The sequence below is a fragment of the Ctenopharyngodon idella genome, chromosome 13, assembly GCF_019924925.1.
Source record: "Ctenopharyngodon idella isolate HZGC_01 chromosome 13, HZGC01, whole genome shotgun sequence".
NCBI lineage: Eukaryota > Metazoa > Chordata > Actinopteri > Cypriniformes > Xenocyprididae > Ctenopharyngodon > Ctenopharyngodon idella.
This window is the reverse complement of record NC_067232.1, coordinates 17,954,246-17,967,995: the sequence shown is the minus strand read 5'-3', so window position 1 is coordinate 17,967,995 and position 13,750 is coordinate 17,954,246. Positions and strand designations below refer to the sequence as shown.

Here is a 13,750-nt window from a genome sequence, read left to right as displayed (position 1 = left end):
GCAACTGATCAAAAGGAAGTTGCACATAAATACAGACACTAAATTATAGACTCGTCTTGAAGGTGAAGATTAGAATCATTTACCTCTGTAAACATGAGGTTTTTGAGGTCTGGTGCAAAATGATACTGAGAAATATTCAGGAGAGCTGACCATCACTCCTAAGAGAGCAGAACATACTTGTTTTCCCCTATCATTTAAAGTCAATATGAAAAAAAAAAAGAACCCTTTTTACTTTGTAATGCACATATCTGGTCTTATTGTGCATGGTGCATCAGTTCACAATATTCAAAAATGTCTTTGCAATCTTCTATTAAACTATAAATCTTGCTCTGTCTTATCAACAAGTTTCCTTTTGGTCGACCACAAAAGGGTTGTGCATCATACAGATGTACCTTTTAAATTACAATTTAATTCTGGTATTTGAAATGAGGTAGCAAATATGATACAGAATAGCAATTCAAATTTGAATGTTCAGAAGTAGAATTTGAATGAATTGAAATTTTTAAAGAAATTACATTTTAACTAGAGAAGAAAGTTTGTCAAGACTGTCACATTGGCTTGACAAAGCTTTGCCTCAAAGTTTAAAAAGGTTTAAAGCTGTATATGCTATGTACTTTGAAAATTAATATATACAGTGGCGAACGATAGACAGAACGAATGAATGATAGGTAGAACAAATAGAACGAATGAACAATAGACATAATAGATAGATAGAATGAACAAATGAATGATAGAACGAATAAAGATAGAATGAATAAATGAATGAACAAACGATAGATAGATAGAACGTTAGAATGAACAACAGAACGAACGAACGAACAATAGATAAATAGAACGAACAATAGATATAATGAACAAATAATAGATAGAATGAACAAATGAACTAAAGATAGAACGATAGATAGAATAATAGAACGACAGAACGATAGATAGAATAATAGAACAAGATAGATAGATAGATAATTATAGATTATGACAGATTATGATAGAATGAATGAACAATAGACATAACGAACAAATGAATGAAAGATAGAACAAAGGAACGATAGAATGAACAAATGAATGATAGACAGAATTAACGAACGAACGATAGATAGAAAGAATGAACGATAAAATGAATGAACAATAGAACGAACGAATGATAGACAGAATGAATGAACAATAGAACGAACGATAGAATGAATGAACAATAGATTGAATGAACAAACAACTGAACGAACGAACAAACGAACGAACGATAGATAGAACGATAGATAGATAGATATTTTCACCTGAGAAAGAGGCTGTATTTGAGCGTCACTGTGGCCCCCAAACCAATCTTGCTCAATTAAATGACCCAAATTCCACTGAGATAATTGGAGGATGATGTAACTTAAAAAATGTCTCCTTCAACATTTTTTTTTTTTTTTAAGTTAGACCAACTTATACTTTAAATTGAAAGTAAAAGTTCAGAGCCTCAAAGTGAATAAAGTCTGGTTCATATAAATCTGCCGTTTCATTTCCACTGACAGCTAGTACATACTGGCACTCGGATACTTCACAACGCACCACTGGATTAAATGGCACATTTTCTTGCAGCGAGAGATAAGAGAAAGTCTTGGAGCACCATTTAATAATCCTACAGCCCCATAAGACAATTTAGGTGCTGCTAATGAAATAAGCGCAGCCTCTGTCCGGCTTACTCTTTTAAAAGAACTACAGCACAGAACATACGTCTTTACCTCTCAACTCAACACACACTAGAAGAATACACATAGTAATTTCTCATAGGTCTCATAAAGGGTCTACTGCACACACACACATGCACAAAAAACATATTTGTGCCACATTTCAACTGAAAAATCTTCTTTATTAAGAGCAGGTTTGTATTGAACATCTAAGGTTCCTATTATTTGCAATTTGTTGCATGTCCTCAGTTCTGTGTTTTATTCACTAACCAATATAACCAGGTAAGGGCCTACTTTCATAGCCACCATTTAGTCAAACCTCATCAAGGTTGCAGACAACAGAAAAAAGAAAATCACATTTTAAATAACTCACAGGAGACTAAACCGTTGTCAGCAGCCTTAATCATTTCGTGGGAGGGTAGCTGAACCGCTTTACATCTTTGATGCAATAAGGATGTCAACCCTTTGTTCCACTAAATAAATGAATCATTCTATAATACAGCTTTTGCTCATAATGATGGTTGTTGATGGGTCAACATTTTTTCATTTCCCATTCAAGTAGATTTGCATTCATTTGGGGAAAATGTTGAACCCTCCCTCATGCTAAATGTAAAATGATGTGGTGTGGAATTAAAAAGGAAGATGGCAGTGTGTATGATCAGCACTGACAGGCCTTCAGATCAGCTCAACGTTCAGAGAAGCCGCAGGCTGAGTGCTCTCTCTCACATGGCCATCACGTCATATGTGTGACCTCCATCTGGAGGCAAAAACCTGCACCCTCTGTGACACGTATCCATCGTCTTCACCAGTGTGATGATGCAGGAATTACACTAAATTGCTACTTGAGAGCGTGGTAAATGGCTGAAAAAAGAACTGGAAAGACAGTGATACACTAGAGAATGGCATTTTATTGTCATGGTAACACCGACGCACTGACCATTTAAAATGCTGTACTGATGCCTTAGATGTGGACAGAGTAGAGGTCCAGATGTAATTATGGCCCATTAATGGAGGACCGGACCTGCTGCACTCCTGTCATCAAGACTTACACTGTGTTCTCGTACCTCAACAAACTAAAGCAGATGCATGTCTAATACAAAAAAACCCCTACGTAAATGGCATGTTTAATGGCAAATAACCCATGAAGACACCAAAGCTCTGTTCCAAGACCTTAAGGCATTATAGGCATGCTCCCAAACATAAAAGCTGTTCCAAAACGTAGGCAGCAAAACTATTCTGCCTTCAAAGATATCTCATTTTGGCTACATTCTGAAGGCAGTATCACATGTAGTGTACACGAATAAGGAACTAACAGAATACACTGCGAGAAGCTTAGTGAAATTATTCATCCAAGATGGTGGATGGATGGAGAGAAAACTGAAAAGCAATGAACAAAATAGTTTCATACATTGACTACGTTTACATGTACCCTCATAATGTGATTTTGGCAATATTGTGATTAAACTTTACCTCATTTAAACACTATTTCGATCAAACGAATGTGATTAAGCTCATAACTGTAGTAACCACAACTGTATACATCGATTTTAATCGCAATAAACCCCAGGTACAGTGGCATTGCTACATTTATCACAGGCCGAATAATATTCAATACGCCCATAGAAATGTGTTTTGCTAGTGTATTAACACACCTACTTAATGGGAGTTCTTCATTTGTGTTATACATTAGGGTATGTGAAGAACGGCAGTAAAAATAAAAACACTTCGTAGTGAATAATCAGAATGAAAATTGCATGTAAACAGGAGTGAGTTTTGCTTGTGTCATGTAAACATCTTACTGTGATTAAGTCCTTACTCTGATTATTGTAAAAATTATATATATATATATATATATATATATATATATATATATATATATATATATATACACACACACACACACACACACACATTAATCAGAGTAAGGACTTAATAGCAGTAAGATGTTTTTATATATATATATATATATAAAACAGGTAGTCCTTGATTCTGATTGGTCAATAGCTGTTTTATTCACGAAAAAAAAAACACGGCTATGGCCGCTTCACCCAACGGTTCTGTGTATCACTACACCCTTAGCAACCACTCTTAGCAACGTAAACTGTATGTTCTCAATGATATTGTTCATTGAAGCTTACTGTATTATGTAGAAGAATGTTGTGAGAAAGAGATCGAGTGAGCGAGTTTATTACCTGCATTCAGATTTAGCATTTTCCTTCAGGTCAGTCCTATGTTCATAATAAAAAATCTGTTTAAATGTCATTATCTTGTCCTTTTAATAGTTAAGGGGTTTTCCTGTGACTGACAGCGCTAGTCAAAGCATTTATCAGTTGCGTCTTGTTTCATGTTCACTACAATTCAGTCTTTTCAATGACTGACTCACTCATAAAGACAGTCTTTGCCGCCATCTAATGGCGTAATAATGTAACTTCTGTTGCTGTTCACGGTCAGAGACTATTTTTTCCGGCGGAAGGAAGGCTTTTAGTGACAGTTTACTTCATGAAAGTTGCATTGATACATATTTTTGGCTTTAATATTTGTATTGTGTGGTAACCGTTTTATAAAAGCAATAAGGTACTCGAGGCTAGTGCTGTATCGTGAATAACTCACGGCTGAACGCCCTTCAGCTATGACTTATTCATGATACAGCAAAGCCTCTTGTACCTTATTGCTCACACACACACACACACACATATATATATATATATATTTCAAAAATTGCATTATTGGTGCACACGTAAACGTACTCATTGTGAATGTTACACAGTGCAAAGAAAAAATATTCAATAATTAAATTGATTAATGTGTACTGAATTATTGAGTAATTAATTATTGAATATTTTTTCTCTGTACAGTTTTACATTCATTAAAATGATGTAAAACTAAACCTCTCTCTGTTTTCATTGATTCATTGTTGAATTATTGAGTCTCTAAAATATTAAAAATGGAGAGAATACATTCCTGCAGTCTTCCTTAAAAAATCTTATATTTATTTAAACAGCGGTGTTCTTTCTTGCAATGGATCTTTACCTGAAGAAGCATTGCTGTTAAAATAAACATGAAGATTTTGGAAACTATGACTATGGTGTATGGTACTATGGTCTGTACAGATATCAGTGTCCTACGCACATGCCTGAGTTGGATTTATTGTGTCTATTTAAAAAATATTTTTTAAATTTTCTTTGTTTAAATAGTCCTGCTTAATTTTGAATGTGTTGCTTTAAAATGATTTAATAACATTTTTAATAACACAAGTTTTATCTTATTACATAATAAATAATTAGAATAATTTCAAGCAGCACTACTTTAAAAAAAAAAAATCCACAAAAAACATTGGTCCTTTAAAATGTTTTATAGAACAAATAAAGTCTTTCTGTTGGCCCTAAACGCACACTTTTATAACCCATACGCCCTCAAGGTACAGTCAGAGGAGCCGCAGTCAAGCATCTCACCAGGTGATGGAACAGAGCTACAGTCAACGTCTTCTTTTGATCAGTTTAATGTAACAGGAAATTCATTTGTTTTAACCTTGGGAATTGACTTCCATCCCAGAACGCTCATTAGAATTAGAATTGGATAAAGCTCATGCCTTGTGCTGCCTGAGAAAAAACTGCACTGAAATGTCTGACTGTGTGACTGAGTAATGTGTTATTCCCGCAACGGCGTTGACTCACTCAGAAGCCCTATCTGTGTGGGCAGCGTAGGAATAACGTTCCACTCTGTGTAAACCCTCCTCTGATGATAACCAAAAACCACCAGCTGTGCTAGTCCTGACAAGCTTGTAAGTAGTGAGAAATCAACCTCTTTTATCTTGTTTACTCAAACGAGGGCAAATGAGCGTCATTTGTAAGCGTGAGAGTGAATAATTAATCTTTGTTCTTCCGAAGTTCTGCAATTTCCCATATCCAATCATCTCTGATGTTGAATTTGAAATGGTGAATGTGAGAAAATTTGACTCTAGGATCTACTGATCAGGATCTACATCTTATAATTACATCTTGAATGACTTATATGCACCATCTCCTCACTGTGAGCAAGAAAAAAGAAATCATTTTGAGCGTTGCCATCTAGCTGGGAGCCTATTTAGTCCCATTTAAAACGAATTGCAGACATATAAAGAGCTTAAAAATGCTTTCACCCTACCTGGATCCTAAAATTTAGGCGTTCACAATGGCACCAAATGTTCAGATTCATGTGGGCTCCGGATATTGCAGAGAGACTGTTATATAACTGAACCATTTGGGCTGTGAACACTAAGGGAGTTTTGCTTCAAGTTTACTGCGATGCATATCTACTAATCATCATCACATACAGGATAAACTTTAGTTTAAAGGGATAGTTCATCCAAAAATGAAAATTATCCCAAATTTTACTTTTGGCAAGTACCGTAAGCCAGTTATTATAGTTTATAAAGTTATAAATATGGATATTTTTCTTACAAAAACGCATCGGTTCACTTCAGAAGGCCTTTATTAACCCCCCAGAGCCGTATGGATTACTTTTATGATGGATGAATGCACTTTTTTGGGCTTCAAAAAATGGTGTCATTCACTCCCATTATAAACCTTGGAATATTTGCTATTTTTTTAATATAACTCTGATTGTGTTTGGCTAAAAGAAGAAAGACATATCCACCTAGGATGGCTTGAGGATGAGTAAATTATGGGATAATTTTCATTTTTTGGTGAACTATCCCTTTAAGACTTGCAAGTAATTAAATCTTTTTGCTACTCATATCAGACAATTCTCACTCCCAGCTTCCTCAGCTGAACACCGCCAAAAAACTTCACTCAACTATAAAAAAATTGTTTGATGATGAAAGACTGTTTAGTCTTTAGGGAAGTCGATAGCTTGGAAAGAGGTTAGGATAGTTTAGATTTTGACGTCAAAACTCACTCATCTCAGCGAGAACAATGAAACAACGTCAATAATTTAAAAGTCTAACTTTTTATGTCTCGTATGTGGAATTACAAACTCAGAGCAAAAAAGTTTACAGTTACATGTCTATTCTATGGATTACACAGACAATCTTTCTCATCTCGTACCTGTGTCTGTCCATTTTGCATTTGCATTGTATAATTCAGACTGCAGCCAGCTGGATTCTGGCTAATGTATTTAGTGACTCTGAACATAAAGGCATCATCATCATTTCTCCTTAGCATTGGACACAGAGTGATGTACTCATTTGCTAAATATAACTGCTATGGCTTGCTGAGTACTAATTTAAGACTCAAATATAATCTAGTATACTGATAAACAATGGTGAGAAGAAGCTCAGGCCTGTCTGAACGCACAGAGGAAACTATTCAATTGTATAATGCCTTACATAATTCAAATCAGCAATAAAGAAATAAAATCCAACAGCAATAAATCGGGCTTCAAATCACACATCTTAAATTCGAATAATAGAAGAATAAGCACCTGGCTCTTTTAGGTTCAGTTTAAATGAACCTATAACAAAAAGCGATTCATTTACCAGACATTTGCTAAATGAACCTAAACTGCTCCTTTGGGTGAATTTAGGGGTCCAGTGTCTAATCAGCATAAGAGTATAAAATATAAGCATATAAAAATATGTATAGAGATTGCTTACAAGAAGAAAAGAATGCAATTTGTTTATACAAACACAACATAAGCATATAATAGAATATGTAGCTCACTACACAAAGACTTGAACATCTGGATAGGTAGGTAGGTCACTTCAGAAAAAATTAGGGCAGCCAGCTTGAATTTAAGTGAGTCACAATGCCTCAAAATAGAGGAATTAAAACAATCTGGTGGGGTGGTATGATATACAAACAGCAGACATAACGTTCTTCACTAAACCCGGAAACGTCTAGATCGACATAATATTAGTGCAGAGAAGCTGGCATGCAAGACAAGCCTACAAAATCAGCCCACACACAAGCCGAGAAATAAATATGAGAATCCAGAGTGGACATTTTGTTCAAGTACAAATCAACGTTCAAATTCTCAGTAAATGCTTGGTGGCCTTCATCGCAATTTCAATCTAATCTGGCAGTATCCGAGTGAAATACATTAGAGACAGATAAAAGTGGATAAAATTGAAATATTTACCGCATTATGTGTCTGCGTCTGTCCAACTAGTATCAGGATGTTGGAGCAGATGATTGAAAGGCAGAAATTGATCAGAATGATTGATCTCTCCGATCTGATGTACCTGAAAAGAAATGGTTTATCAAAGTTGCATTCCTCCAAAAGTGCCATGGCATTATTTGTAATATCCCTTGTACATCTATGCACTTACCTCCACAGAACAGCATACACCACGGCCAGTGTGATCAAGGCCAGACAGGACAGACCACAGCCCACTATTAGTGTCACAGATGGAACCCCTGAGTACTCCATAGCCTGTGAATGGCACACAAGAGCTTCAGTGAGCGATTTTCAAACCCTTGTACCGCTAATAAAAGCCCATTTCAGTGCCTTCATTACGGGGAGCTTGCTTGTTGCAGCACAGCCATTAATACTGCACAAATTCAGAGGATTAAAGCGCAAGCTTTTTTTGGTCTGTAATTCATTTTTCCCCATTCAATCTCCCCTTCACATGAATAAAATCTGTTTTCCCCCCTTCAAATGAACAGTGCTCATTATCAACAGGTGGGTGATTAATGTCACAAGGCATAATTAACTAAAATACATAACAATCTGTTTTAAGCCAAGTCAGTCCACTTTGAGGTCATCTTGGCAGGTATTTCCAGCAACACAAGTACAGCTACTTGAATTGGAAAACATGGAAATCTCCAAAACAGAATGTCAGTGTTCAAATAACATGTCGTCACATTAGAACTATGATACATTATGTTTTACATTAAAATATGAAAACAATGGTCCTATGAATTAATTCTTTAGCTCAAATCATGCAAAATAGTGGTGTTTTTAGTGGTATTTTTACATTCAAGAGTGAACAAACAAAAAATGCTTCTATGAAAAGCATAGGTTTTAAAAGTAGGGTGGGGGGCGTTCAATTGTCTATCAAAAATACTATTGGCTCTTTAAATTAAGGAGGGACTTTTGACGACATACTGAGTTGTTATTTCTCCTATTTGTTTTTATTTTTTCCTATTTATTTGTTTTTGTTTTTTTATACAACTGGACTGTTTTCCACAGTCTCTGTTGTTATTGACTTCCAAATAGTTTCTAGTTGTTCCCAGAGACTTGCTTTTGATAAAACTTTTGAGCAATCTATCTTTGAATCCATTAAATCCTGACAATAATTATATTTTAGCATTAGAAACACTACTAAAGACTAAAGAGCTTACACATACTGGTGTGGATTAACCATTACAGAAACATAAAAAATGATTTTGGTAATCACCAATACTGTTAGTTTAGGGCAGTTGTGGCACAAACCTTCCATTGGGTGGAGGTCTAATAAATTTGTTAAGCACTGCATATACAGTGTAAATATATGACCACCTATCATCTTAGATTGTCGCTTGTATTAGGTTCACAGGCCTTAACTAAGCCCTTGCAGTGCATATCCCAGCTAGTCCATTTATTTATGCCTTTTCCCCCAGAATTCCATCTGACAACCCCCCTCAATCCAGCTCCCAGGAGTCACAAGTCATTGTGACATATCAGCCGTGCATTGCAATGATAGGAGTTATCAAACTTTGCCCCTGCTGCATCACTGAGACGCAGACAACACCATTATTTTCACACGGGAGCCATTTATTCACTGGCTGGTCACATGGGCAGAGAAAAAATGGCTGCCTCTTACTCTGTAGGGTAAAACAGCCATGTTTTGCTGTCTACTGAATCTACTAGTAAAGAGACCACAGCTGATGGCGTTATATCTAAAATGTGAAGCTTATCCAAATGCTATGAGCAATATATACAGTAGCAAAGATAAAAGGTAGATTAATATTTTACGGTTACATTAATCTACATCAATAAGACCTGGAACTTTAATAGAGGATGAAGCCATTATTACATAATATGAAAGCCATAATTTATTTGCACAATCGAGGAATATCTGCACAATATCTCACTGCTAAGAATTATTTTATTCATATAAATAGCTAATTTAATATCACTGAGGCTACAGCTGATGCCATCTCAAACATGAACATATCCAAATGCTTTGAGCAACATTTAGGAAAGGCAAAATGGAGATTATGTCATTTTTTTTACCCTCAAATTATCAATATGTGAAGGGGGAAGCTTTAATAAATTAATTCATATATTAAACGATTTATTGTACATATAAATATGTATGATATACACACACATATATGCAGATATAAGTCATTTAATATTTTAATAGCAATTACTTAAACAGGAGATTCTGAGCTCTCTCACACACACACACACACTGCACAAGCTTTGCACAGGTAGATTACTATCTTAATCAAAGATGACATAATTAAAGTCTGTTATTAAATATCACTTTGAAAACCACACACGCACTTTAATCAATACAGCATCTCTTGAGATCCCCCGTAGAAGACAATTTCAATACTTACTATTTCTCTGGGTTGTTGAGCCAAAATGGCGAAGGTAGATACCCGATCACATAAGCATTTGGTGTGGGATGCATCGGTGAGCACAGTTCTGCATCCTTTAGAGCTCCAGCTGCCCCAAGAATCGTTCCTACACAACACAGAGAAGATTAAATCGCTTTAACAAGCTTTTTCCCTGTGAATCCGTCGCTCTGAATTCTCAACAATGCGCTCTCATCTCACCCACTTCACTTATTACTTAAGCGACAGAAAGTAAAAGCAACGCATTTCAGTGCAGATCGTATTGAGTGCGACTGAAGCGCTGAGGCTCTGTGGTGCTGAACGACTCACTGCTCACAGATACACTCACACCACACAGCAAAATAAACCCGAACCTGTGATTCCTTTGACGCTTTTCCTCACGTTCTGCTTCAGCTTTCTCTTATCTCTCTCTATCGATATGTATTTCCACTCGCTTTTCTAATTAGCGCTCTTTGGACGCTTTCCTGAGGGAAAAATTCAGCCTAGAAACGGCGGACGGCATCAGATTGATACTCTCTTGCCTCCTGCCTCGCGCTACAGCGGAGGGGGGAGATACCTCAGAAATAGTCCCCTGTTCTTGTTCGTTCATCCTGATTATGGCATTTATCCGTAAATATTTGAAGTTTATTCGATTTTATAGCTTTTGTTTTCACAATATTCTTTCCCCGAAACGTAAACGTCAGGGAAAAACCGAGCGGAAGCGTTAACCACCCCGTGAAAACGGGCTGGATGGTAGCAGCCAATTTCTCCTTCTCTGGCTACCAAAATGATAGAATAGACATCTCACATATTTATTAATGCTTACACATCTTGTCTGATATTGCAGTGCTTACATCTAAAGATCGCAGGCTGATATCTTACTTAACTTAACCTGATAATAAATAATTTAAAGGGGGGAAAAGCTTATAAACATCATTCGAGTATGTATTTACTTAACTGATCAATGTTTGATTACATTGTGTAAAATATTCATATCTGAACCTCTAGTATAACGAAATCAGTTAGTCAACACTGTAGTAAAAGTAGTCTACTATGATTAACCAGTTGATACTGTAACTAGTGTAGCATAAAAGCAACACTGAATTATAGTGCCTCCAAACGATGCATAACAAATACAGCCCTTTTCCGGAGGCTGTATAACATGACACCCTTAGTGACTTTTCCCTGAGGAAGACTATGCAGGATTGTGTCTGCACATCTCCATAATTAAACCGCAGCAATTGCTCTCTTTTCAAGGTTTAATTAAGCTTTATAACTCACTCTTTTCCATATGCATGGATAGCATGCATAACTTTCATTAAAATTGAGTAACGGTCATTATATAATAGCATATCTGTAGTTCATATATGAAAATGTATGATTCATTTGAAAATTTCATGACATTCTATGTACTTAAAATGTTCATGATCTGTAATGACCCAAAAGCATTTCATGCATACAGTACCAAATGACCCTTGGTTTTGGATCATATTTAGCTGCAGATATGTGTACAAAAATATGTGTACATCAATCAGGCTGGATTGATTCTCTCATGGAAGACGAAGTGTGGCCCTGTCCTGTCTAACCGCATCGACAGCAAGCCAATAGCGACTGACTCCAGGCATCTATTAGGACATTGTGGAATGGATTGCTGTGGATTACCATGTCAGCAAACCTATATGATTTGATCCACTCAATATGCGGTCAATTCATCCAATCATTGACTATATGACATTATAGAAGCAACATTATGTTATCATAATTATCAAAACAAAAGGGTGTTGTTAAAGTTTATATATATATATATATATATATATATATAGAAAATATGTTCAACTTCAAGAAACATGCATTGTAAACTGGAATTACCATAGTATCTATCTATCTATCTATCTATCTATCTATCTATATATATATATATATAATCTTTGGTAATTCCAGTTTACAAAGCATGTTTCTGGAAGTTGAATATATTTTCTACCAGAGAGAAGGCAATTTATTTTCCGTTTAGTTGCATCTGTTCTCTTGTTACTCACTTGGCTCTTCCGGTCTGGGTGGAATTTGAAAGACACACAGTCTGTGGAGGAGTCTGTGGGTGTATGAATTACGCTAGGCTCAAGATAGACTCGGTTTCTAGGCAATTGTATGAGGAGAAACTAATGACTTTAAATAGCCGAAACGTGGCACTGTCCATGGTACTGACTCACTACATTTAGGGTAGCAGGTAAGACTGTAAACAGATTTGACCACAGTTTTGACATGAGGATTTATTTTGAATAGACACTTTGGCAAAAAAACGATATTGTCTCATACTTGTGATTATTTAATAATAATCATTTATATTTTATACCAATTGTACTGTTAGGATGCTAGGTTTTTGGCAGTAATTCACTTCATAAAGTAAACTGTGTGCTTTGAACTGCCTTAATGTTGAAATCAGGGGTCTATTCATGTCTGTTGTGAGGTTATTTTTGGACTGTTTATTTTATACATAAGCCTCGAGTCTAACAATAATCCTTTAAAGGCACTTACACAAAGCAACTCAGCATTACACTTAATTTAACGCTGTATGAAAGAAGTAGTATTGGACACCTGACAAAAATACAACACAATGCCCACCAACAACTTCTTTAGTCCTATACAATAGCAAAATCAAGAAAATTATATATATATATACACACACACACACACACACACACACACTCACCGGCCACATTATTAGGTACACCTGCTCAACTGCCTGATAACGCAAATATCTAATCAGCCAATCATATGACAGCAGCTCAATGCATTTAGGCATGTAGACATGGTCAAGATGATTTCAAACTGAGAATCAGAATGGGAAAGAAAGATGATTTAAGTGACTTTGAACGTGGCATGGTTGTTGGTACCAGACAGGCTGGTCTGAGTATTTCAGAAGCTTTTGATCTACTGGGATTTTCACACACAACCATCTCTAGGGTTTACAGAGAACGGTCCGAAAAAGAGAAAGTATCCAGTTAGCAGCAGTTCTGTGGGTGAAAATGCCTTGTTGATGCCAGAGGTCAGAGGAGAATGGTCAGACTGGTTCGAGCTGATAGAAAGGCAACAGTAACTCAAATAACCACTGGTTACAACTGAGGTCTGCAGAAGAGCATCTCTGAACACACAACACATCGAACCTTGAAGCAGATGGGCTACAGCAGCAGAAGACACACAGGGTGCCACTCCTGTCAGCTAAGGACAGGAAACTGAGTCTACAATTCACACTTGCTTAACAAAATATTGGACAACAGAAGTTTCGAAAAATGTTGCCTGGTCTGATGAGTCTCAATTTTTGCTGCAACATTCAGATGTTAGAGTCAGAATTTGGTGTAAACAACATGAAAGCATGGATCCATCCTGCCTTGTATCAATGGTTCAGGCTGCTGGTGGTGTAATGGTGTGGGGGATATTTTCTTGGCTCACTTTGGGCCCCTTAGTACCAATTGAGAATTGTTTTAACGCCACAGCCTACTTGAGTATTGTTGCTGACCATGTCCATCCTTTTATGACTACAATGTACCCATCTTCTGATAGCTACTTCCAGCTGGATAATGCGCCATATCGCAAAACTCA

The 13,750-nt window shown here is 36.3% G+C and overlaps 1 protein-coding gene across 6 annotated transcripts in view; it reads right to left on the bottom strand.

Moving 5' to 3' along the window:
* adgrb3 (adhesion G protein-coupled receptor B3) overlaps positions 1–13,750 on the bottom strand; it is a 271,133-nt gene that overhangs the window by 99,515 nt on the left and 157,868 nt on the right. For all 6 annotated transcript variants that reach the window (XM_051916328.1, XM_051916332.1, XM_051916329.1 and 3 more), the window contains 3 exons: positions 10,157–10,283; positions 7,936–8,039; positions 7,746–7,848 (listed from right to left, as the gene is read on the bottom strand). In XM_051916328.1, the coding sequence (XP_051772288.1) occupies positions 7,746–7,848; positions 7,936–8,039; positions 10,157–10,283 (334 nt within the window). The remainder of the gene's footprint in view (positions 1–7,745; positions 7,849–7,935; positions 8,040–10,156; positions 10,284–13,750) is intronic.